Genomic DNA, 26,621 nt, shown 5'->3' on the forward strand with positions numbered 1-26,621 from the left:
CTGAGTAAATGTGCAAGAAGTCCCTGATGAAGGACAAAATTTTCTATATTTTCCTGTTGGGCCTGAGTTTCTCCCCTGTGGTCTCTTGTTCAAGGCCCACTGTGTAGGCCAGTGGTTCTCACAGCCAGACTAGCAGCAGCAGCAGCACCTGGGAACTTTTCAGAAATGCACAATCTGGCCGGGCACTGGTGGCTCACATCTGTAATCCTAGCTACTCAGTAGGCAGAGATCAGGAGAATAGTGGTTCAAAGCCAGCCCCAGCAAATAGGTCCACCAGACCCTATCTCAAAAAACCCTTCACAAAAATAGGGCTGGTGGGGTGGCTCAAGGTGAAGTCCCTGAGTTCAAACCCCAGTACTGCAAAAAAAAAAAAAAAAAAGAAATGCACAGCTTGGTCCCTCAGACCTCCTGAATGAAGCATATGATCTCATGATCTAGCCTAACAAGACTTCAGGTGATTCTGGCTCTTGCTTGAGTTTAAGAAACAGTTTGTGAAGAGGCAAAATTTCATGGTGCACTGTGTACTTCACTTCCTTAAAACTCCAAATAGGGCTGAGTATGTAACTTAGTAGTAGAGCACCTGCCTGGCACAAGGACGAGGTTTGATCCCCAGCACCACAAAGGAAGAAAGAATTGAAGGAGCTAGCTGCAGGCAGCATGTCCTTGCCAGGAAAATGCTGCAGCCACTAGAAGAAGGTGTGTATTTGCTAGGCCAGGTGCCCGATACTTATTTACTACAAGGCCCTTGGTGGCTACTTTCTGCAGTTGTCAGAGGTCTCTAGCAGTGCCTTTCTCCTTTCTCTAATCTGCACTGGAAAACACAAACAATATTAGGATTGGGTGTGTAATAAATATAACACAGCCTGAAGGTTTGGCTGTGCCTGAACACTTGGAATTCATTATGGTGTGTTTTATCTGTAACTTGCAAAGATATAACAGAAATTTTGGGGGGAGGCGGTGGGAAGGGGAAGGCAGCACTGGGGTTTGAACTCAGGGCCTCATACTTGCTAGGCATGTATTCTATCACTTGAGCCACACTCCTGGCCTCTCCACCCCACACACACACTTTTTTTTCAGACAGGATCTCACTGTGGATCCCAGGATGACCTCAAACTCATGATTCTCCTGCCTCAGTCTCCCTAATGCTGGGATTATAGGTTTGTACAACCACACCTGGCATAACAAGCGATTTTTGAGCATCTGTTTTGTGCAAGACTCCATATTAAGCCCCTCCTGGAGCTTAGTCTAGTTAAGACACCCAAACAAACCATTAGAGGATAATTGCTAAAATGGAAGTTTATACACACAAGGTGTAAGCAGAGAGATGGGGGCCCAAAGCCATGCTTAGAGTCATGGGGGTTCAGCAGAGGAAGTAGTCTCAGAGCTGAGATTTACAAGGCAAACAGTATTGTAACAGGCAGAGCACTGAGGGGAGGGAATGCTACAGAAAAAACAATATGTGCAAAAGGACAAAGATGTGAGAAAGCCAGTCCATCCAGGAAACTTCAAGTGGGCAGGTCCACCTGGAAGACTAACAGATAATATGAAACCAGCGAGTCATTAAGGGGGAAGTCCTGAAAGAAGGAGAGTAGTCAAAAACTACTGGTTAAGCTGGGGGTGTGGCTCAAGTGGTAGAGTGCTCACCTAGCAAGCATGAGGCCCTGAGTTCAAACCCCAGTATAGCCAAAAAAAAAAACAAAAATTACTGGTTAAATCTTTCAATAGTCCAGGTAAAGGATGATATGGGCATGTCTAAACCATCCATTCATTCTCTTACAAACAATTACTATTTACTATATGTCAGTCTTTTCTAGGTGCCAAGAATGAAATACTAGCAAAACAGATACTTTCTTTAGGAACTTTCAGTCTAGGAAGAAATTCAGGTATTAAATAACTGCATAAATAATTACAGTTGTGCCATGTATCTTGAAGAAGTACAAGCACCATGACAATTGGTAGCAGTAGATATGACCTAACCTGAGGGTGTCAGGGAAATCTTCCCTGAGCAAAGTGGATTCCAAGCCCAGAGAAGTAACGTTTAAGGCAGGAGTGAAGAGCACTGAAATAAGCAATGCAACTGAGATACACAATGGGAGTTGTCATAAATTGTACTATTGATTCTAGATATTTGAATATACTCTCCAACCCATGGCATAGGACTTGGCCTTGTCAATTGCTATGGCCAATGGAATTGATTTGCGCCATGACTGAGCAGAGGCTTTGAATGCTACCCCTAGTTTTACCATTCCTTTTCTCTGCTTTATTTCAAATTTGGTCTATTCTTCTTCTGCCTGGATGCTAGAATGAAGAAACATGTGAAGCGGATCAGAGCTACAGCCAACCCACATTCAACATATAACATGAATATAAAATAACACTACTGAAATGGAGGGGGTCTGTTTCTTACCCCAGCATGACTTAATGAAGGCTGACAAAATACAGGAGAATTAGTAAAGCTAAACTACTAATAAGAAGGTAGGACATGAAAGAGTGAGAAAAAAACAAGAGACAACTTCAACTAATCTAGCCTGATTGGTCAGAAAATAGGTTACTAACCCAAAGGGAAAATGGTACCTTAGATTTCACTTGAGTTCAAAGCGCAGGCTAAATACCTGGATGTAGACACTTTCTTGGCATCTGAAAAAGCACATTAGGAGATTAAGGTAGGGATCAGAGAGATTTATGAATCACAAGGATAGACAAGACACTTGAGAGAATAGAGGTGGAGGGCAGGCAGCATTTCCTTAGGCATACTGACATCTAAAGAGGCCCGAGAGACAATGAGGAGTCACAGGCCTGGTTGGTGAGGAGCAATCAGGCAACAAGATGAGCAGGTGGACAGGGCTGCGATGCAAGAGATGTATCCCCAGCAGATTTGCCGATAAGAAGAACCCTAACCTTACCTCTCACTACCAGTTCATAGGAGCAGATCACTTGTTCAGATTCTGATTCCGTGAGTCTTGAGTGAGGTCCAAGGTTTTGCATATCTAATGAACTCCCATGTGATGCAAATGCTGCTGGTCCATGGACCGTATCCCAGTAACAAGGCTAGAGGGAGCAGAAGGAATGGTAACACTCAGATGCCCTCAACCAAATCTAGATTTATAACAATCTAATTTATTTTTTCTTTCTTTTCTTTCCTTCTCTCTTCTTCCTTCTCCTCCTTCTCTTCCTCTTCTTCCTCCTTCTCCTTTTTCTCCTCCTCCTCCTTCTCCTCCTCCTCCTTTTTCTTCTCTCTCTCTCTCTCTCTCTCTCTCTTTTTTTGAGAGGAAGTCCCACTATGTGGCCAAGCTATGGGGCAGTGGTGTGACTCAAGTGGAACAAGTGGTAGAACACCTGGCTAGCAAGTGTGAAACCCTGAGTGAAAACCCCACTACCACCAAAAAAAAAAAAAAATTACCAAACTTTGTTGCCTAGGCTGACCTTGAACTCATGATCCTCTTGCCTTAGCCTCCTCAGTGCTTGGATTTCAGGTGAGCACCACTGTACCCAGTTCAAGTCAATTTCTTTTTTTTTAATTTTTAAATTTTATTTGAATTATCAAATAATAATACAAGGCAGTTTCATTATGATAATTCCATTCATGCACAAGTTCACCTCCTCCTTTACATTTCTGTTCTCCCTCTTCCTTCTTCCCCCTTTTTCAAACAGTGAACAGTTTTTGGTGGGTTTCATTATGCTGTCATACACACACACACACACACACACACACACACACACATATGTCATACTTCCATCCTCTTCCCCACTCAAGCCTATTTCTTAAATAAAAGATGGGGGAAGAAGTCTGTAGAAAGAGACTTGAGGGACATAACAACCAATTGCAATGTACAGACTTTATTTAGATCCCTAATCAGAGTATTAACAAATACATTTTATGACAATCATGGAAATGTAAGTACTGGATATTTGATGATATTCTAGAGTTCTTAGCTGGGCACCAGTGGCTCACACCTATAATCCTAGGTACTTGGAAGGCTGAGATTGAGAGAGTTGAGGTTAGAGACCAGCCTGGGCAAATAGTTCACAAGATCCATCTCCAAAATAACCAGAGCAAAATGGGCTGCAGGTGTGGTTCAAGTGGTAGAGAATCTGCTTTTTACAAACACGAAGTCCTCAGTTCAAACCCCAGTCCTCCCCTCCAAAAAAGGAGTTCTTGTTCATTGGAGATGATGTGATGCTGTTATTACAATTATGTTTAAAGGGAGAGTTTCAAAAGCCAAATGCTACATAGGGGTGGGGATGGGAGGAGTTCACTGCAAATGGGAGTGCAGAAATCTTGGTAGGTGGGAGAACTGCTTTCTATCCTAACTGTGATGATTACCTGACTATGAGTTTCTAAAAACCTCAGAACTTTATCAAAAAAGGGTAAACTTTACTGCTTGTAAATTATACCTCAGAGTGAGCTGGAGCTGTGGCTTAAGTGGTAGATCAACTGCCTTGCAAGCACAAGGCCCTGAGTACACCAAAAATATATATGTATGTAACTCAGTAAACCTGACCAAAACCAAATATAAAAAAGAATTGCCGTTTAAAGACATGAACTGAAAATTTATAGATAAAATATAGCATCTGAGATTTCTATTGAGATAATGGGGAGGGTGTTGCTTTGAGGGTAAGGTTGGAGTAACATTGACCCCCAAATAGGTAATTGGTTTTTTGTTGTTGGTGGTGGTATTTTTTTGTTTTTTTCTGTTTTTGGTACTGGGGTTTGAACTTAGGGCCTACACCTTGAGCCACTCCTCCAGTTCTTTTTGTATATGTGATAGATTTTTTTCTTGAACTATTTACCTGGGCTGATGTCCAACCATGATCCTCCTTATCTCTGCCTCCTGAGAAGATAATGGATGATTTTTGAAACTAGGTAGCAGACACATTGAACTAGTCTCTCTACTTTATTCATTCGTAAAATTTTCCAGCATAAAATAGTCATAAGAAAAGAAGCAAAGGGCATATGAAGTAGGTTGTCCCCACAGCACCAGGTAGCTAAGAATAGCAAAACTTCAAGATGGTGAGTGAGTACGAAGGGCTTGGCTTTTAGCAGCTTTGGTCAAACCTGTGGCTGTTACCATTATGCTCCATTCCAGAGAGCACAGGATTGGCATCCAGAAGTCACCCCTGTCTGAAGATGCCTAGTGCAAACAGCCACTGGGAAAGGGCACCAAGCACTATCTTTGTGGGAAGGTCCTGGGAGGCTTTGGTAAACAAGCCTACTATCGGCAGCCTGGGTAGGTCTGGGTGGTTCAGTAGCTACGGACTCTGGAACCAGGAAGCTAGAAAGGTCAGGGACTGGTCAGAGCCAAGGTCTCCAGTCCAGGGGGCCTCTTGGAGTTGGACTGTGAGGGAGTTGGCACTGGCACATCAAAGACTGCCTACCATATCTACTAATGGTATGCATCACAGTGGCCTATACACTTCAAGTGGGCCTGTCAAAGACCAAGAAACACCCTGGGGGCATGGAGGTGGTACTGAAGGAGGATGTGAGGATGGAGGAAGCCAGATTGGGGTAAAGTATAACTAAGGGGCAGGTGACATTTAGCAGAAAAAGAAGGTGTAAAGATTGGACAGAAGCTTGAAAGAAGGGTTATAGGATATTCCTTTGGTATAGGAGAGTTTGGGGCAAATTTAGCCTAAAGAAAAGGAGCTTGAGTAGAAACATTTAAAATGTGAAAGGAAAAAAGGGTAATTAATGAAATGAGACCCTGAAGAAGATGGGAAGAGATGAAATTGAAAACTCAAGATCTTTCAATTTGCCTGAAGAGAAGGGATGATAGCCTCTCTTTTTTTTTTTTTTTTTTTTTTTTTTTTTGGTAGTACTGGGGTACTGGGATTTTAACTCAGGGCCTATTCCACCAGCCCTTTTTTTGTGATTTTTTTTTTTGAGGTAGGGTCTCCAGAACTATTTGCACAGGGCTGGCTTTAAACCACTATCCTCCTGATCTCTGCCTCCTGAGTAGCTAGGATTATAGGCGTGAGCCACCAGCACCACCAGGTCCTCTCCTTTTCTGACACTTCTGCTCCATCTTCAGTGGAGACTGCCCATCTCCCACCTCCTTCCCACTCCCGAGTACATTCAGATGACTGCCATAGGAACAGCAGGAACAGCCATGTAATACACTGTAACCGACCCCGGGGCTAGAGTCACTGGTTCAAGAGCCAGTCCCGACTCCTGGCTGATCAGAACATGCTGCTAGAAATTTGGAATCTGAATTGAGCTCTTCCAGTTCCTTCTGACTGCCTAATAAAATGGAGATGTAAACCTGGGCACTCTTGGTGGCCTGTCCTGCCAGGTGGAGAGGCAGAGAGCATCAGAATTGGTTAACAACAAGAGAGAATAAGAATGCAGCCTCAAAAAAAAAACTATATAGGCAAGAGACAGTCCAGATAGGAGAGAAGTCCCTGGCTCCAGCTCTGCCTGATGATTCAGTCACATACAAAGGTGCCCAAGATACCACAGGACCTTTATAGTAAAGACACATTTATAGTAAAGACACATATTTGATTAATTGTTTGAATTGGGTTTCTGTAACTTAAAAGTCCTAACAGAACTCTTATCCTAGAAAGAAGGGAATGTGAAGTGTATGTGTATATGAACACGTGGACGTATTTGGAGGGTAAGGGAAGATAAGGCAATCCACACTTCTAAGGAAATAGGAGAAAACATTGTCTGCTGAAAATGTGAGGCATGAGTATGGGCCTTGAAAACAGTAGAAAAGATTGAGACCAGAGAGAAGCTCATCTTTTTGGACTAAATTTTGACAGATTGTGCGCAACTTGGTTCAAGATCAGCCCTGGCAAATAGTTCTCGCGACCCCATCTACAAAAATAAATAGAGCAAAATGGACTGGAGGTGTGGCTGAAATAGTAGAGTTCCTGCTTTGAAAGTGCAAAACCCTAAATTCAAACCCAAGTTCTACCAAAAAAACAAAAAAAAACAAGGATCTGGAATGTAGCTCATATATTCAGTGGGGCAAGAGTGGGGTAGCAGTCGTTGCTAGGGAAGTTCCAAGACTAGCCACTAAGAAAAGACAAGGAGGCCTGGTGCCAGGGGTTCACCCCTGTAATCCTACCTGCTCAGGCAGAGATCAGGAGGATTGCAGTTCAAAGCTGGCCCAGGCAAAAAAAACAAGACCCTATTTCAAAAATACCCAACACACAACAGAAAAGCAGTGGAGTGTCTCAAATATTAGAGCACCTGCCTAGCAAGCATGAGGCCCTGAGTTCTTACTGTCAAGAAAAAAAAGAAGCTTTAATCTTTCTCATTAGCAATGTGACCTGGAGGGAAATTGAAATAGTAGGAAGGAATTATTTATTTCAGCTCATGGCTTCAGAAGTTTCTGTCCACCACAGCAGAGAGGGCCACATGAAGTGGAGCAGCTAGCCTACACTAGCCAGCTTTCTCCTTTTTCTCCTTTTATTCCATCTGGGCCCCCCAGCCCATGAGATAGTGTGGCTGACATTCGGGGTGGGTCTCCTCCCTCAGTTAATCCTGTCTGCAAACACCCTCTCTTTCACACTCACACACACCCAGAGCTGGGCTTTACTAATCTTTTTGTCTCTTCCCAATCCAATCAAGTTGACAAACAAGATTAACCATTATGGTACATGAATCATATTTTCTTGTAACTGATTAAAAAAGGAAGGAAAGGGGAGGAAGAAAGGAAGGTGAAGTCTTGTCCAAGGGGGTACAGAGTACCTTGTGTGCATAAGGTGATTGTAGTTATAAACTTTCACCAAAGACTTGATCTTTGACCTCTTAGTGATTTTCTTGCCCGTTGCAGCTGTCACTTTGCAGGGATAGTGGTCAATTCCAGCCACCAGAGCATGGCTGTAGGGGCGATCTGAGGTGCCAGCATCGTTTTTCACGATGACAGCTTTGCATCCAGAGTAGCGTCCAGCTAGGACCAGCACCACTTTCCCGGGTTTCATGAACTTGCCCATTTTGACAGCAACCAGCAGGCCCACAGCAGAAAGGAAGGATGGGCACTTCCACTAACCTTTCACCCTGCGCTGGGTGACCTCACTACCGCACATACACTTGGACCAAGTAATTCTACTTCTAGGAATTATTTTACATTTATATTTTCAAAGGGGGGAGATGACTTATATGGAGGGTCAGTCATATAATTATAATTATAGTTTTGTTTGTAAGAGCAATTAATTGAAAGTGGCCTAAATGTCCATTAGGAGAGAACCAGTAAAAGGCAATAAGGAAGGTCTATGTGTTAACAGAGCTAGTTCTCCTTGATATATTGTGAATGGAAAAATACACAGAGCAGTATGGCATATATATATATGATATGTTGGCATATTTTATAAAAGAAATGAGTGTTGGAGGAGTGGCTTAAACAGTAGAGCACCTGCCTAGCAAGCATGACATCCTGAGATCAATCCCCAGTCCACCAAAAAAAAAAAGAAAGAAAAAAAGGAAGGAGGAGGGAGGGGAGGGAAGGAGGGAAAGACGGAGAGGAGAAAATATATTTGAATCAACAAAAAGTTTCTGAGCATATAAACAAGAAACTGATAATCCTAGATAACTATAGTATGAGAAGTGGAAACTGGTAGGTAGGATAGAAAGCCACATGTCTTTTCATAATTTTTAAAGTTTGAAGCACATTTCCTTACAAAAAGAGGAGGGAATTAGAGATGAGACTATGGAAATAATAGTTAAAACAATTATTTTATGTTTGCTGTAAAGGAGAGTGAGGCGCTTTCTCCAAGAAGTGGTAGCCAGAGGAGGGTATGGGCCAGGGTGGAATTTTTGAAGATAGAAAATATTCCAGTACAATTTTAGGCTGATGGAGAATGATACAGATTTAGATTATTTCCTGCCTTTCACTATATTACTGTACCTTTTACATTCCTCTGTTATATCTACATCCTATGTTTTTCTTTTTCCATTAGATAAAACATTACCTGAAAGTAAGAACTGTACATTTTCATCTCTGTATTTCCTTCTCCTTGCCTAGAAGTGACATAAAGCAGGTGCCTAGCACATTTGTGGAGTGATTTTGTTGAGGACTGTGGCCATAAATGAATCCACACACCATCCAGAACACCTCAGTGTCAAGTTCAAGCCTCTACTTCTTTCTTGCCTGGACATGGCAAAACTTAAACCAGGCAGATGGAAAGGAGAAAAGAAGGCATTGCTGACGGAAAGAACAACATAAGCTGCAAAGTCAGAGGTTGTAGAAGTGGTGGTAGTGATGATGAGGATTACTTAACACCCGCTGAGAGTCACTGATACCCCAAGAACTGTTTAACTTTTTTCTTATATTATTTCATTGATCTCTGACAAGAAGTCTTCAAGGAAGGAATTGTCTTCGTTTACACATGGGGAAACTAAGGCATGAAGGAGGAATAAGTTGCCCTCATGTAGTAACTTGGTCTGATAAAAAGTATAGACTCATTCTGCGGCACTGGGATTTGAACTCAGGGCCTCATGCTTGCTAAGCAGGTGCTCTACCACTTAAGCCGCTCTGCCAGCCCCCAAAAAAGTACAGACTCATTCTTGCACTTCTCCTGTCATCCCCTCTTGTTCTTGCCATCAAGAACATCTTTAATAAGTATATGCCAAGTCTTATTTTCCAGAACTCTGCAAAAACATCCCTTAGTCTCTGAACCAAGGGTGAGAAATCCACTGTACCTCTTGCTTCCGGACATAGTTACAGGAAAAAATGCCAAGGAGTTTTCCTAGCTTCATTTCTGTAACTTCTGCTTCCAAACAGAGTGCTGTGTTTTAAAATTAGTTTCTTTCTTAAAAGTAGAAATTGTCCTTGAAATTTAGTTTTTTGTGTCTAAAATAATCTTTTTTTTTTCTTTCCTGTTCCCCTGATTTGGGCTAGAAATGAGACAGCATATAAACTCATTTCCTCCATTACTAGTTAGTTCTCTTCCTTTCTAGATTTCTACCTCTCTTTGAAGGATATCACTGTTGCCCAAACACTTGAAAAACTCATATAATTCCCATTGAATAAGCTCGCTGGTAATTATGTAATTAAAGGGATGAATTTACCTTTACTGATTGCTTTTTGGATTAATCTAACTTAATACTATTGAATACAGAAAAGTGTTCTATTTAGCCAGGATCCTTGTGGCTGACACTCTGCCCTTAGGCTGTGTTATGAGCTGAGTTGTGCTCCTCCAAGAAGTCACTTGATGATGCCTTACCCACCAGGAACTTAGAATCTCATTGCTCTTGGAAACAAGGTCTTTTTATTTTTGGGTGGACCTGGGCTTTGAACTCAGACTTGTTCAAAAGCAGGCACTCTACCACTTGAGCTTCATCTCTAATCCATTTTGGATATGGGGTCTCACGAACTATTTGCCCAGGTTGCCCTTGAACCTTGATCCTCCTGATCTCAGCCTCCCAAGTATCAAGGATTACAGGCATGAGCCACCAGAGCCCCAGTGGAGACAGGTCTTTATGGAGGTAATTAAGTTAAAATGAGGGGTTGGGGTATAGCTCAGTATGCATGAGGCCCTTCCTTCAATCCCTACAGGGGATTAAATGAGGTCGTTAGGGTGGGCCTTAATCCAATATGACTGGTATCCTTAAGAAAAAGGAGATTAAGACTCAGATGCACAGAGACAGGATCATCAACAAGAAGACACAGGGAGAAGACTATAATCTCCAGGCCAAGGAGAAAGTTCTCAAAAACCAACCCTGCTGACATCTATGATCTTGGACTTTGGGTCTCCAAATTCTGAGAAAATAAATTTGTTGTTTAGCCCACCCAACCCATGGTATATTGCTATAAAGCCCTAGTAAATAACACAGGCCCTTAGAGCACCACTTTCACTGTGTCAATCACTGAACCTCCAAACCTGTAGTGCCTACTGGATGTCTCCATTTGTATATTCCCTGACCCTTCACACAAAGTGTGTCCAAAATAGAGCTCTCACTTCTCTCTGCATGCTTGCTCTTCCTTCAGGGATCCCCATCTCAGTAATGGCCCCTCATGACAAGCCAGGGATCAGTTGTCATTCTAGATTCTAGTGATAAAGTTTTGTCCATTCTGATCCTTTCTTTTTTTCTTTTCTTTTTTTTTGCAGTACTGGGGCTTGAACTGAAGGCCTCACACTTGCTAGGCAGTTGCTCTACCACTGGAGCCACTACTCTGCCAGCCCTTTACTTTGACAATTTTACAGAAATGACCCAAACATTGTATGCACATAAGAATAAAATAAAAATTAAAAAAAAAAAAGAAAATTTTACAACCAAAAAAGTGGGAATAGCCAGGCACCAGTGGCTTATTCCTATAATCTTAGCTACTTGGGAGGATAAGATCAAGGATCAAGGTTCAAGGCCAGCCCAGGCAAATAGTTCTTGAGACTCCATCTCCAAAATAACTAGAGCAATATGAGCTGGAGATGTGGCTCAAGTGGTAATACACCTGCTTTGCAAGTACAAAGCCCTAAGTTCAAAGCCCAGTCCCACCAAAAAAAAAAAAAAAGAAAATGAAATAAAGAAAACTGGAAAGAATAAAGCAATGAACACTCTTCACAAAATCTGCAATTCATTGATGTTCTCTTTTTCTTTATCAGTGAAGCCCACCATATTTGTGGAATCTTACATCACTGGATTCAACTACCTCAAATATTTACAAGAAAAATATATCTGTATTGAACAGTACAGCCATTTTCTTGCCATCATTCCCCAAACTATAATATGACAACTATCTTCATAGCATTTACACTGTATTAGTTATTATGAGTAATCTAAAGGTGACTTACAGTATACAGGAAGATGTGTTCAGGCTATCTGCAAGTACTAGGCCATTTTATATAAGAACTTGAGCATCTATTTTAGCATCCACAGGAGCTCCCGGAACCAATCCTACCCAGATTCTGAGAGACAAATTTATATTATATAACTTTTCCTCTGAACCATTTGGAAGTAAATTGCAAACGCCATGATATATCACTTTCAAATCCTTCAGCATGCATCCCTAAAATTGAAAAAGGATATTCTGCCATATAACCTCGGTATCGATACCACACTTTAAAATTAACATTATTTTGGTAATACAACCTAATATGCAGCCTTATTTTAATTTCTACCAAGCCAGGAATGGTGGTGCATGCCAGTAATCCCAGCTACTCAGAAGACAGAGATGAGGATTATGAGTTGCAGGCCAGTCCATGAAGTTAGTGAGATCCTGTCTCAAAACTAAATTTTTTTTAAAAGGCTGGGGGTATAGTTCAAGTGGTAGAGCACTTGTCTAACAAGTGTGAGGCCTTGGGCTCAACCCCCAATACCGTCCCCCCCTCAACAAAAACAATAAAGCTACCAATTGTCTACACAATGAATTTTTAAGCTTTCCTTTCCCATCCTTACTCTATCCAGGATCTAATCAAAGCTCATGCCTTGCACTGTAAGTCCCTTTAGATATTTTTAACTTAGAACAATTGCCCCCACCATCAGCATTCTTTTTTTCCATTTATTTATTTATTCTTCTTGTGGTACTGGGGGTTGAACTCAGAGCCTCCAGCCTACTACAATTCCTCTACCACTGGAGCCACACTCCCAATCCTTCTTTATTCTTGACCCTGATTTTGAAAATTTCAAGCCAGTTTTTTTTTTTTTTAGTACTGAGCTATTTCATCAGACCTTCTGTGAAGGGTGTTTTTGAGACAGGGTTTTAAGAACTATTTTCCCAGGCTGGCTTCGAACCACCATCCTCCTGATTTCTGCGTACCGAGTAGCAGCTGGGATTACAAGTGTGAGTCAGTAGAATCTGGCTAAGCCAGTTATTTTACAGAACGGTACGCATTCTGGATTTATCTGATGGTTGTCCTCATATTTAGAGTCAAAGTACCTTAACTTCTTTGTCCTTTTGACACAAATCCATTAGTCTTTGAAAATTTTCTTTTTTTCCTGGCACAAATATTCTACTTTTTTTGTGTGTGTGTGGTTGTACTAGGGCTTGAACTCAGAGCTTCATGCTTGCCAGGCAGGTACTCTACCACTTGAGCCACTCCACCAGCCCAACCAATATGCTATATTCACTTTGTTATTTGCCCCACCCTGAAGTCAGTTGAATTTTCTTTCTTTTTTTTTTTTTTTTTGAGGTACTGGGGTTTGAACTCAGGGCCTCACACATGCTAGGCAGGTGCTCTACCACTTGAGCCACTCGGCAAGCCCTGTTTTATATTGGATTTTTTTGAAATAGGGTCTCAAAAACTATTTGCCTCAGGTGATCCTTCTGATCGCTGCCTCCTGAGTAGCTAGGATTACAGGCATGAGCCATTGGCACCTAGCTTTTTAAAATGTTTTTCTTTCTGTTTCATTTTAGATATTGACTATTACTATGCCATTTTCTTTTCTGACGGCATGAGATTTGAACTCAGGGCCTCATGCTTGCTAGGATGTTGTGCCCTACCACTTGAGCCCTCTGCCAGCTGAATCAAACTCAACTGAATTTGATTTTTTTTTCGGTACTGAGGTTTGAACTCAGAGCTTACACCTTGAGTCACTCCACCAGCCCTTTTTTGTGATTTTTTTTTTTCTTTTTGGGATAGGGTCTCTGGAACTATTTGCCCAGGCCTGCTTCAAACCACATTCCTCCAGATCTCTGTCTCCTGAGTAGCTAGGATTACAAGTGTGAGCCACCAGTGCCCAGCTTCAACTGAATTTCTAAACTACTCTAGCTGATAGGTTGTAATATACATGTGCATAGAAACAACATAAAGAATCTCCCTGTGTATCCTTATCTCAAACTAGCAAAAACGGCGTGTGGGGGGACGTGGCCCAAATAATGTATACACATGTAAGTACCTGTAAAAATGATAAAATTTAAAAACTTATATATATGTATATATAAATATATATGTGTGTATAGTATATATAGTGTACATATATGTGTGTGTGTGTGCGTGTGTGTGTGTGTGTGTGTGTGTGTGTGTGTGTGTGTGTATAGTACTCTAGCTGAGTGTGGGGTTCATGTCTATAATCCCAGATACTGTAGGAGGATCATGAGTTTGAGACCAGCCCAGCAAAGTTAGTGAGACCCTATCTCAAGACAAAACAAAACAGGACCGGGAATGTGTCTCCCTATGTTGCCCAAACTCTTCTTGAACTTCTGGGCTAAAGTGATCCTCCTGTCTCACTTTCCTGAGTAGCTTAGACTACAAGCATGCACTGCCACACCTGGCTTTCAAAAGTTTCTTGAAATTGGGCTGGTGGAATGGCTCAAGTGGACAGCACCTGCCTATCAAGTGTGAGCCTGAGTTCAAACCCCAGTGCCACCAAAAACAAACAAAAAGCTTCTTGAAATTTATTTTCACCTGATTATATTTCAATTTGACATATACATTGTCAAATTTGTTTCTTTTTATATTCAATCTTATGGCTTTGTTTGTCTGTTTTGCAGTGCTGGGGATCAAACCCAGGACCTTTCACAGGTAGGCAAATGCTCAACTCCACCCCTAGTCCCAATTTTTTTTTTTTGGTGGTGCTGGGTTTAAAGTCAGGGCTTCAAACTTGCAAAGCAGGTGCTCTATCACTTGAGCCACACCTCCAGTCCATTTTGCTTTGGTTACTTTGGAGCAAGGGTCTTGAAAACGATCTGTTAAGGCTGTGAACCTCGATCCTCCCAATCTCAGCCTTCCAAGTAGCTATGATTACAAGTGTGAGCCACTAGCACCTGGCCCAGCCCATTTTCTTTTTGCCCTTTTTTATTTAACAAAACTTCCAACCATTTATATAGAAGTCAAAACTTTATAAAATGAATATTTAAGCATTTTAAAAATCAAAACCAGTGCCAAATCAATTTATGAGTGAAAAGAAGAGGTAGGTTGTGACAGTCAAGAGGTGGAAACAATCCAGACATCCTCAATGGATGAATATAAATCGCCAAGGCTCTTGAGAATGATGACAATTTTCAGGGCAAAGATTGAAATAAGACATTCCACCAGCCTTTTTTTTTGTGAAGGAGTTTTTCAAGTTAGAGTCTTGTGAACTGTTTCCCCGGACTGGCTGTGAACCTTGATCCTCCTGATTTCTACCTCCTGAGCAGCTAGGATTACAGGCGTGAGCCACTGGCGCCCAGCTGTGCAGTTGTTCTATATTCATTTGCTGTTAATGTAACTGAGTTACTTGAAGGAGCAGTACCACATGAAGCAAATTTCACACAAAATAAGTGTTGCTCTTTGTTGCCGAACACGTCCAAAATTTTGTTGTGGTACATTTAAAGCAAACAATTCTCATTTATGCACAATATTCCCTGCCAATTAAACCTTGTTTCCAAAACAAAAATAAAAGCAAAAGAACCTCAAAATAGATCAACCACCTAATACAAGAATTAAAACGATAAAATAGGGATAAAACTTTAAAGATGAGATTAGAAAATGTAGGGATAAATCTTTATGATCTTGAATTTGGCTATATATACGGTCATGTATATATTTTGGCAATACTGGGGTTTGAATTCAGGGCTCTGTGCTTGCTAGTTAGGAGCTATACTTCTTGACTGGCACATAAAAATGTATATATTTATGGGGTGCCATGTAATGTTTCAATGCATATATATGCTGTGTACTGTTCAAATCAGGGTAAGTTTATTTATCTCCTAAACATTTATCATTTCTTTATAGTAAAAACATTCAATATCCTTTCTTCTAGCCTTTTTGAAATATATAGTACATTAGGCAATGTACTATTAAATGACACCAAAAGCATGGTTGACAATAAAAAATTAGATTAAATGGACATAGTGAAAATTAAAAACTTTTAGGCATCAAAAGACATTATCAAGAAAGTGGCATATGAGTGAGAATATGGTGGCACATACCTACAATCTAGCACCTAGGAAGCAAAACCTTGTTGGGCATGTAAAATGGTTAGGTGCTGTGAAATACAGTTTAGCAATACCTCAGACAAGGCTGCACTATTCAAAATAGTCAAGAGGTGGAAACAATCCAGACATCCTCAATGGATGAATATAAATCGCAGTCTAAATATATATTAGAATATTACTTAGCCGTATAAAGGAATGCAATGCTGATACACACCACAACATAGATAAACCTCAAAACTATTGGAAGCCAGACACAAAAGGATACATATTGTATTATTCTATACACACGAAATGTACAGAATAGTAAATCCATAGAGAAAGAAAGCAGACAAACCTCAAAAAACATTAGAAGCCATGGGGAATGGGGAGCAACTGCTTGAAGAGGTATGGGGTTTCCTTTCAGGAAGTGTGTGGAACTAATATAGGTAATGGTTGCACAACATTGTCAATCTAATAAATGCCACTGAACTGTTTTCTTTAAAATGATTTTTGTCATGTCAATTTCATTTCAACAAGAAAAGTACACACATGGGTTTTAAAAAGCATCATTTCACCAACAGTCTATGCGTTAATGTCAATAATCAAACAAGATGCAATAAAATGTTTCAACTTTGAAGTTGCAAGTGGTGGTCCAGGTTTGTATTCCCAGCACTTGAGAGGCTGAGGCAGAAGGGTCATAAGTTCCAGGCCAGCCTAGGCTATACAGAGAGACCTTGTCTCAAACAACTTTGAATGTGAAGGAGTCCTAAACTTAAAACTCTATGACATCGAAGCAAGGGATAGTACGACTTGTTTTTTGTTTGTTTTTTTTTTTTTCCTGGTGCTTGGAGTCAAACCCAGGGCTTTGCACTTGCTGGGTAAGTGATCTACCTCTAAACTGCACCCCAGATCCCTGATTTTTTGAATCTCCTTATATGTGGATTTAAACTGTGACCTTCCTGCTTCCCACCTCCGTAGTGCTGGGATTTTGGCATTACAGATGTGAGTCTCCATGGCCCAGCTAGCTTTTTACTTCAAGCAAAATATGGAGTAATAACACTAATAGACAAGAAACAGTAGTTATTTCCTTCAGAATAGTGATTAAACATGCAGGTTTCAGAGTTAGATCACCTGGGTTCCCAGCCTGCTTCTCCCAGAAATGTTCTGAAGGACAATCAAAGAACAGTGGATGGACTGGGGTGTAACTCAGTGGTTAGATCCCTCCCAACAAGGGAGAGATGAGGATAGGTAAGACACCTAAAAAATTAGCTAGCATTTGTTGCCCTTAACACAGAGAAACTAAAGCAGATACCTTAAAGCAACTGAGGCCAATAGGAAAAGGGGAACAGGTACTAGAGAAAAGGTTAGATCAAAAAGAATTAACCTAGAAGGTAACACCCACGCACAGGAAATCAATGTAAGTCAATGCCCTGTATAGCTATCCTTATCTCAACCAGCAAAACCCCTTGTTCCTTCCTATTATTGCTTATATTCTCTCTACAACAAAATTAGAGATAAGGGCAAAATAGTTTCTGCTGGGTATTGGGGGGGAGCGGGAGGGGGTGGAGTGGGTGGTAGGGGAGGGGGTGGGGGCAGGGGGGAGAAATGACCCAAGCCTTGTATGCACATATGAATAATAAAAGAAAAAGGAAAATAAAATAAAATAAAATAAAATAAAATTACAATGTATTTCTTTTTACATATTTCTGTGCTACTAAGAATTGCATCATTGCTATTGGAAGATTTGCTTCATTTATTCTCCCTCTGCTGGCTGGTTCTATACTACCACATAGGAATGAACTCAAATACACACAGGAGTTGAAGTTATAATTACCTAACAAATATTTACTGAGCACTCTCTTATTACGGGCCAGGCACTTAGCTTTATTCTGGGTATACCAGAATCAGGTTAATGGCAAGGGCCCTGACCAAATTTTTCTTCTAGTATAGGGACAGACTATAAACAGGTCATTTGTATGTCCTAAGTAGGTACTAGGAAGGGCACCGGTGCTAGAGAATAAGGGAGGAAGGGTCCTATTTTAGGTAGTATGATTAGAAACGCTTCTTTAAAGAGGCGACATTTAATCTGAAAGACCTGCATGGCATTACCTAATGACAGTAGGTGAATTTGAGACCGGAAAGTCATATGATCGAGTTTGGACAGTATGTGACTGCAATGGGGAAGCAAATGGAGCATTGCCAACAATGAAATGATGTAATTTGCATTTTTTGGTGGTGTTGGGGTTTGAACTCAGGGCCTCACGCTTGCTAAGCTGGTGCTCTACCACTTGAGCCACGCCCCCAGTTCTTTTTTGTGTTGGGTATTTTCGAGAGTCTCGCGAACTATTTGCCCTACTCAGGCTAGCCTCTAACCATAAACCTCCTGATCTCTGCCTCCCCGGTAGGGAGGCGTGAATCACCGGCGCCCGTCATAATATGTACTTTTAAAAGATCGCATAGTAGTAGGGAACATCTCCCTCCACACCACCCCCCGCAAAAAAAAAAAAACAAAAATCTAAGATCGCAGAGGCAAGAGAGAAAGCAGGGAGGCTTTTGGAGGCATCCGATGACTGTCAGTGCTTGGGGTAATCGTGCCTACTTGCTGTGCGACACGGCGACTGAGGGCGCTATTCTGTGACAGGACAGAGAACATTGCAAAGCAGTAAGAGAAGCCAAGAAAAAAAATATCAGGGCTGTGAATCGCTGGGACCAGAGCAGGACGCGGTCCAGAACAGTAAATCTTCCGGTCTTGCCTTCCTACTTTGGTAGCACTGGGTGCTTGAGAGTGTCAGGGAACCAAGTCGGGCTCCGCAGTGGTCAAACTACAAGGCCTAGGTGAGCGCAGATAAGATTAGGCAGGGAAGATGTTAACCTTCACTGTTAAAAAGAGAAACCCCTCTCCACCACCTCACAATGGCAGCTAAACGTTCAATCCCACCAACTCAATCCCACACCAGCTGCTTAATAACACCACCCCCGGAAGTCCCGCCCATTCCCATTCTCACCCACTTCCGCTGTCCCTAGTGCTCACTAATCTCGCGAGAATCTAAAGCGCTATGTGACCTGGGGTAAGCGGAAGTCTGGTCTCTTTTTCGTGGCGCCTCCTGGGCGAGCAGCTTCGCCAAGATGAAGGTATGAAGTGGTGGCGGGTGTCGGAATGGCCTTGGGTATCTTACATCGCGCCCCCAAAAACGCCGTTGCCGTAGTCCCAGTACTCCAAGATTTCGGCTCTAGTTGGAGGAGGGTGTGAGGCAGGATAAAGTTCGCTTTTCTGCGTTTAGACCTCCTGGGGAGCGCGGATGGCAGAAGATTGCGGCTGGAGCTCCAGCAGTGTTGGGAGCGCCATGGTGGCGCCCTCACGCCCAGCCGGCACGGATGCGGGCTTAGGGCCCAGTGTGCGGTAGGCCTGTCGGGCGGCCTCGACCCTCACTTGCTCCGGGATGGTAAGGGCAGCGGAGCGCCTCGCCCGCGGCTTCATTCTACGGGGTTTGAGGGCAACGTGTCCTGCTGGTGCAGGACTTGCCCATTATTAGTGAATAAACTTGGCGTCTCATTTCTCAATGTGTGCGAAGCTCTTCGCGATGAAATAGCCATTGTGTGTGGTTCGCTAGCTATGTAGGTGATTTCCTAAGGTTTTCCCCTCTCTCTTAAACCTTAGCTGAATATCTCCTTCCCGGCCACTGGCTGTCAGAAACTCATTGAAGTGGACGATGAGCGCAAACTTCGTACTTTCTATGAGAAGCGGATGGCCACCGAAGTTGCTGCTGACGCTCTGGGTGAAGAATGGAAGGTAAAAGTTGGCTGTCGAATAAATTGCTATGTTTTTGAGAGAGACAGCTGTTGGTAATTGGTGTTTGTAATAGAGCTTGAACTCCGGGTTCTGTATTGTGGCCTTGGTCAGTTCCTTCCAAAAGTTACTTTATGAAGAACTCTCACCTGGTGGGGCTGTGTTGTGGATTTTAAGTGGACAGTTGACATGAAGTATATTATCTGCCCTGCAGCATCATTCAGCAAAGTCAGTTGTCCTAATTGTCCCTAAGGAGTCTTTTTAAAGTGTCAAGAAGAAATATTTCTGATTTGTTTATTGTTCATTGATATTAATTAAACGTTGATTTTGTTTTTTTTTTTTTTTAACATTTCTGTCCTCAAGCGCTGCGTGCCTCTTTTAAAATGCAGGTTAACTTAAAAGAAATTTGCTAGTTGAAGTTGGCAAGTTGGGAATGTAAATAAGACTAAGTTCAGAAATCCAAATTCTCCCTGTGTTTTATACATTTGGAATAGAAGTAGTAAATGTCCCATTGTCCACTCATGCAGGGTTATGTGGTCCGAATCAGTGGTGGGAACGACAAACAAGGTTTTCCCATGAAGCAGGGTGTCTTGACCCATGGCCGAGTTCGCCTGCTACTGAGTAAGGGGCATTCCTGTTACAGACCTAGGAGAACTGGAGAGAGAAAGCGCAAATCTGTTCGGGGTTGCATTGTGGATGCCAACCTGAGTGTTCTCAATTTGGTTATTGTAAAAAAAGGTGAGTCTTAAAGTTCAATTTTTATTTAAATTGGCTTGTCCAAATGCTGATTTTCCAAATGCTTTTCTACTTACAGTATCTGCACACTGATCAGTGGACTAGTATAGTTCAAATTAACAACTCAAACCCAAATAGGATTCTTAAATTATGTGGAGGATATTGAACCTAAAACCTCCTTGTCCATTTGACTCTTCTCAGGAGAGAAGGATATTCCTGGACTGACCGATACTACAGTGCCTCGTCGTCTGGGGCCCAAAAGAGCTAGCAGAATCCGAAAACTTTTCAATCTCTCTAAAGAAGATGATGTCCGCCAATATGTTGTTAGAAAGCCTTTGAACAAAGAAGGTAAGAGTGAAATCTAGGGCTTGCATAGCTTTAATAATTTGTCTTATTTTGTGTGTACTTAAAAAAGCATTAGCACTATGTACCTAGAGAGTGAGTTTCTATAACATACCAGAATTTAAGTTCATTGCATTGGGAATTAGGAGTGATGAGAATAACAAGTCTGAAGATTATTTGCATTTGGTTTTCAGAAGTTTGGGGAGGTGGTGGCAGCAGTACTGGAGTTTAAACTCAGTCTTGTGCTTGCTGGGTCAGCACTGCCACTTGAGGGATAGTTCTAGCTGGTTTTCAGGAATTTTGTGTCATAGTTACATATTGTTCACGTGCTTGTTAATGTTACTCATTCCAAACATTTGGCATCTGCCATATGCTAGGTACTCTTAGGTGCCGAAGATAAGGTATAAATATACAAAGTCTTAACATCAGGAAGCTTACATTGCAGAAAATGTACCTGACATGGCAAGTGTATGGCAGTTCTCCGTAATCACACATGGAAACAGCAATGGTGTAGTATATGTGTTACCTAGTTGCCAGGTGTTTTTAAGATTTTTCTTGTCTGTGGTAGGAGTAATTTAACTGTCTTAACAGAACCTGGACAACTGAGCATATACCCAAGGTGTTAATGTATGAAGTGTCCAATGAATGAAAATTAGATCTGAGAAGGTTTCTGCTCCAAAAATTCGTATGATCTATAAACAGATTTGGAGTGCGAATCAGGAAAGCTAAACGAAGTTAGCTTTAACAATATGCCACATATTTTTGATGTTCATGTTTTTGCTTTACCAAATTGACAGGATCTGTCAGGAAATATTCAGGATTAAATGAGAGCTTCAAAGTGTGCTAGGATGGGGTAGATAATGCTTTAAAAAGTTTCTGTAGAACAATTAAGCATGTAGTGACACTTAATAAATGTCATTGCTATAGTATAACAAAGGATGAGGACTCCAGGTTTGCCTTTACCTCAGCAGTGTATAGTCCATCATGTAGATGTTTGTTGAGGGGTAATAAGTTTTAGAATATTTTGGATGATTTTTTTTTTAAGGCCTTACTGGCTTTTATAGGTGCTGTTAACTTGATTAAATATTTGTATATTTGTTATAACATCTTAGTAGATGTGGCTCCTAACACATAAGGTTGTGTACGTGCACACTAAATGCTGGGGATTGGACCCAACACACTTGCATGCTAGACAAGTGCTGTGCTATTGGACTACACTCCTAGTCCAGTAAAGGCATTACTGGCCAATAACTTGAATGGTCTTAATTTTTAGGTAAGAAGCCTAGGACCAAAGCACCTAAGATTCAGCGTCTTGTTACTCCACGTGTCCTGCAACACAAACGCCGGCGCATTGCTCTGAAAAAACAACGTACTAAGAAAAATAAGGAAGAGGCTGCAGAATATGCTAAACTTTTGGCTAAGAGGATGAAGGTAAAGTCTTAAGATGATTGGGGAGGTGGCAGAGAGCAAGGCAGGACTGCCTTTGGATTTGTCTTTTTTTCTCTCCTACAAAGCCTTAACTGTGCACCTTTTGGTTTTGTTTAGGAAGCCAAAGAAAAACGCCAGGAACAGATTGCAAAGAGAAGAAGGCTGTCTTCTCTGAGAGCTTCTACTTCTAAGTCTGAATCCAGTCAAAAATAAGAATCTTTAAGAGTAACAAATAAATGATTAGACCTCAAGTCTCCTTGACTTTTTCTTTCATTGATAAAACTAGGTAAATGAAGGGAAGAAATTGAGCCATAGAAAAAGGGACACGTATTCATTAGTGCAATAATAGACTGTAAGAATGATATTTATTAAATTCAGAAACACATTACTGTGATAGTGGAAGCGACTGTCCAGACCAAGGGGTTCTTTTTGGGGTGAGTGATTTAGAATTTTTTTCCTTTTGCAGTACTAGGGCTTGCTAGGCAGGTACCCATCCACTTACACCACACCCTCAGCCCAGGAAAGGAATCTTAAGCATAAAATGTTTACTGAACTTTGAGGAATGCATTGGGTAATATATAAGAACAAGTGACTACTAAATCTAAAGTTTATTTTGAGGAATACAGCTTTTGTTAAAAATCTATACAATTTAGGACCAGATGTGTACTACTGTAGACAACTGCAGTCTGATGATAGCCCTGGCAAAAATGAGACTAGTTAAAAGTCATTGACTATGCAGGTTGCTATGAGCAAGCCCAGAGATAAAACTAAAGTTACAATATTGAGCTCAAAGTCAGTATGAACTAGTTTGAAAGATGGCTTTAGAAGTTGACAGGATTAGAGTTTCATACCTTGCATTAGATACAAGGCTGGGCGGGGCGGGGAGTGGGTAGAGTGTCTGCCTTGCTAGCCTAAGGCCCTGAGTTCAAACTCCAGTACCACCAAAACACAGGATATGGAAACTGGTATTTTTTTCCCATAAGTTTTTAAAGGTGCTCTTTTTGTTGGGTACTAGTAGAGAAAGCTTAGATTGAATACAGAAATCAGTCCCTATGGATCTAGTGGCAGTATTAAGCTAAGCTTCCAAGTTGTAACTGCTAAAAGTTACAACTTGATATGGGTACATATTCTTATTTTATTGGAGACAGGTTCTATATGTATTCCAAATTGGCTTCTACTCAGTTCTGCCTCAACCTCCTAGAGGAGTGCTGGGGGTAACAGGTATACACCATCACACCTAGCTGACTATATATCCTTAAATGTATGGAGATCTTCATTACAGATATTTATATAAATATGAAGTGCTTTGGTAAGTAACAACAAGACTACTCAGAAGAAATGGGAAAATACTGGAATTCTAGTCCTCACAATCCTACAAATTGCAAGAACTTTAAAACAGCAAATTTAAGATTAATTTTCATTTTATTCAGCCTCATTTCTTTATATGCAAGGTAATTCCAAAGTTTGGGTCAACAAGTGTTACATAAGTTCCAAAAATATATATTCTTGAGACGGTGCAAAAAATCCATTTTGAAGATAATAAAGATTGTACATAATTTCTTTTTTCACCCAGTATTCTCATAAATTCAGCCTAGAATTCTGCATAGGTGAGATTATACATTTAAGTATTGAAACAATGGAACAATAACCTATAATTTTTAAAAGTTCACACCATATACAAAGGTATGTGCTGTTAAATGGACCAGGTGGAGGTAATTTTTCATATCAACTAATTTAGTCATTTGCATAATTGCTGTAAATGCACACATAACTGGACTTTTAAACCATTCACAGTTAAGGCAAGCTTACTGTTCTTAATGGGTATTAAAAAAAAAAAAATCAAAGTGTAAGGCATGTGAGGTCATGACTTAACCTGGCAACAAGCTCAATAAGCTCCAAAGTTTTAAGACTTAATTGATTCAAACTTAAAAAAACCAGTATTTACAAATGCACATTTTTACTCACAAGAATACAAATCTAGATACTGTACAAGAATAAAACTTCTATGTGCAGTGCAAAGTTTATTCCACAGGCTTGTAAAAGTGACCAATTTACTTGCCTGAGCAAAGATTTCAGGACCAAAGAAAATATGCTATTTAGTATTTTAGGCATGTTCCAAACAATTTTGTAAGTGATGAAGTTAATTTTAAAGCCATAGCAAATTAACATGATACTGGAAGGTGATGGAAGGAGGTACCTGAATATTCAAGATATAATCCATTAAGCAGGGCAATACATAATATAAAAGGGTGATAATATATTAAATTTTAAAGGAAAGGCAGTTGTCATGACTTTCAGGTAATTTGGGGATTAATGACTACAGGTAAGCTTAGTAGTAGTCATTTACTTAATAGGCAATGAGAAGAACCCTTTCAGAAACTATTGCAACACGCAATCTTAAGTATTTTAATAAATATACACTTATACACATACCTACACAGTCCCACACACATATAGTCATATACAAATAGTTACTCTTATAATTGAAACATTTGTTTTGAGGTTAGGCAAGTTTAATTCGCCATTCCCCAAACCCAGTATCTTCAAATATAAACAAATGTCTTAAGCTATTACAAATACTGTGAAATCCAAAAATAGTTTTTTCAGTAAAGGCAGAGAAACAGTTCAGGAATTGAAACTGCAACATACATCAATAAACTCCAGGGCATTTTACATTTTGAGATGATTCAGTACAAATTACAACTCACTGAATATTGCCCAAAATTTACTTCCTTTCAGTTTTTACCAAAACAGAATGTGTTCTACCAACACTGTGCCAAAATTCTAATGAATCTCGATTTAAATGAGAGGTGCTCCAAAACATTTCCTGCACCACCCGACACTGACACTAGGTGGAGAATCAATTTTCTGTAACTTTGTCAGAATCTCGGAAGATAGACTGTTGTATGCAGCTTCATATTCGTTGTCAAAAGCCTCTGAAAGACATTTTCAAAAATGCAGTTTTAATAATACAAAAGCTGTGTATTTAAAAATGGCAATGAGTTGAACTATACATATTTAAGTTACATATTTAAAGATAGCAATCTTTTTAAAGGCAAGCATTTATACATAACCAGAGTCATTTTTTTTTCTCTAACAGGGCTGAGAATTGAACCCAGCACCTACGTATGCCAGTCAAGCACTCTACTACTGGGCTATAGCCCCACCCACTAGGTACATTTTTATTTATTTTTTACTTTTTTATTTATTTTACTCACGTGCACTAGCTACATTTTTTAAAAATTACTTTAGCAAATAATACTAAGAATCACTTTCAGTAATCCCTCACTAACCAACTTACCAATATCAATGTTTTCTCTTCCAAGAGACACTAGTGATAAGAAAAGGATTTCTCTGTATAAACTCCTATAAAAACAAATATATTTTCATAATTAATGTGCAAATAGCATAAAAATACATATAACACAGATGCAGATTCTACTATTTTTGTAATGTCCTGTGAGTCTGTTTCAAATTTTAAAAGTTACGGGAGCTAGGGAATAGCCCAGTTGCATAGTGCTTGCCTAACGTGCAAGGCCTTGGGCTTTATCACCCGCATTCCCTCTGCCCCACAGCCCCCAAAAGAAAACAACAGAGGAGAAGCTATAGCATAAAGCTTCACTCCAAGATTTTCAAAATAAGCATTCTATCATTTCCAGATATTTTATTAATAGATTTTTTTTTCATTTTTCTTTTATTATTCATATGTGCATACAAGGATTGGTTCATTTCTCCCCACTGCCCCCACCCCCTATTAATAGAATTTTAAAACATCATGTTTTCCTGGGCAATAAAAATCACCTTTGTGTAAATGAAAAAATAAAGTTTCACTCCAATGACAATTAAAAATTGCTGTTGTGAGCTGCAGATATGGCTCAAGTGGTAGAGGGCCTGCCTTGGAAGCTGGAAGACCTGAGTTCAAACCCCAGCACTGCAGGAAAAAAAAAGGCTTGTAACTATTACAATTTTTTTGAGATACTGGGACTTGAACTCATGGCCTACACCTTGAACCATTCCACTAGCCCTTTCAGTGTTAGGCACTTTCAAGATAGGGTCTGGCAAACTATTTGCCTGGGTGGCTTCAAACCACTATCCTCCTGACCTCTGCCCCTTGAGTAGTTACAATTACAGGCGTGAGCCACCAGCACCTGGCCGTAACTACTACAAGTTTTTAACAGTGTAAGTAATATATAATTATTTTAACTCAAATTTCTAATTAAAATTTACAAAAGCAGAGTCTTCTATCAATATCTTGCCCCTCAACAAAGTGACATTTATTTCTGAGTCAAGGGTCTAAAACTCTTGGACAGAATGTGAGAAGCAGAATGGCCTCTACTATTGAAGTAAACAGTGACGGATAAATCAAATCAGCTCTACCTGCTTTGTAAACACATAAATGTCACCATATAAACACTACACAGTTGGGCACAGTGGCACACACCTGTGAGCCCAGCACTTGACTTGGGAGGCTGAGGCAGGACTTACATAACAAGATAACAAGAGCCTGTCTTCCAGCCCCCAGAAAGAAAAAGCTTCAGAGCTCTGTTGCT

General features: G+C 40.6%; 2 protein-coding genes across 12 annotated transcripts in view; one reads left to right on the forward strand and one right to left on the reverse strand.

Moving 5' to 3' along the window:
- The first annotated feature begins 18,783 nt into the window (after positions 1 to 18,783).
- Rps6 (ribosomal protein S6) lies at positions 18,784 to 22,322 on the forward strand. 2 transcript variants are annotated; one of them, XM_020182412.2, is made up of 6 exons: positions 18,784 to 18,911; positions 19,438 to 19,569; positions 20,094 to 20,304; positions 20,503 to 20,649; positions 21,917 to 22,074; positions 22,189 to 22,322. In XM_020182412.2, exons 1-6 carry the CDS (start codon positions 18,906 to 18,908, stop codon positions 22,282 to 22,284), a joined length of 750 nt encoding a protein of 249 aa, XP_020038001.1. In that variant the 5' UTR covers positions 18,784 to 18,905; the 3' UTR covers positions 22,285 to 22,322. The 2 variants fall into 2 exon arrangements, with proteins under 2 accessions (XP_020038001.1, XP_073907839.1); XM_074051738.1 differs by lacking the exon at positions 18,784 to 18,911 and adding an exon at positions 19,055 to 19,222.
- Positions 22,323 to 23,474: 1,152 nt separating this feature from the next.
- Positions 23,475 to 26,621, reverse strand: part of Dennd4c (DENN domain containing 4C) — a 119,211-nt gene continuing 116,064 nt past the window's right edge. For 9 of the 10 annotated variants that reach the window (XM_074051732.1, XM_074051736.1, XM_020182418.2 and 6 more), the window contains 2 exons: positions 25,373 to 25,437; positions 23,475 to 25,007 (listed from right to left, as the gene is read on the reverse strand). In XM_074051732.1, the coding sequence (XP_073907833.1) occupies positions 24,871 to 25,007; positions 25,373 to 25,437 (202 nt within the window). In that variant the 3' untranslated portion in view covers positions 23,475 to 24,870. The remainder of the gene's footprint in view (positions 25,008 to 25,372; positions 25,438 to 26,621) is intronic. The other variant, XM_020182419.2, reaches the window with a different exon arrangement.

The sequence above is a fragment of the Castor canadensis genome, chromosome 13, assembly GCF_047511655.1.
Source record: "Castor canadensis chromosome 13, mCasCan1.hap1v2, whole genome shotgun sequence".
NCBI classification, from domain to species: Eukaryota; Metazoa; Chordata; class Mammalia; order Rodentia; family Castoridae; genus Castor; species Castor canadensis.

Bases quoted from the DNA above. Each gene is read 5' to 3' on its own strand.
- Rps6 (XM_020182412.2), top strand. The intron at 20,305-20,502 runs GTGAGTCTTAAA...GACTCTTCTCAG, and splicing joins TTTGGTTATTGTAAAAAAAG to GAGAGAAGGATATTCCTGGA. The intron at 22,075-22,188 runs GTAAAGTCTTAA...GGTTTTGTTTAG, and splicing joins TTTTGGCTAAGAGGATGAAG to GAAGCCAAAGAAAAACGCCA.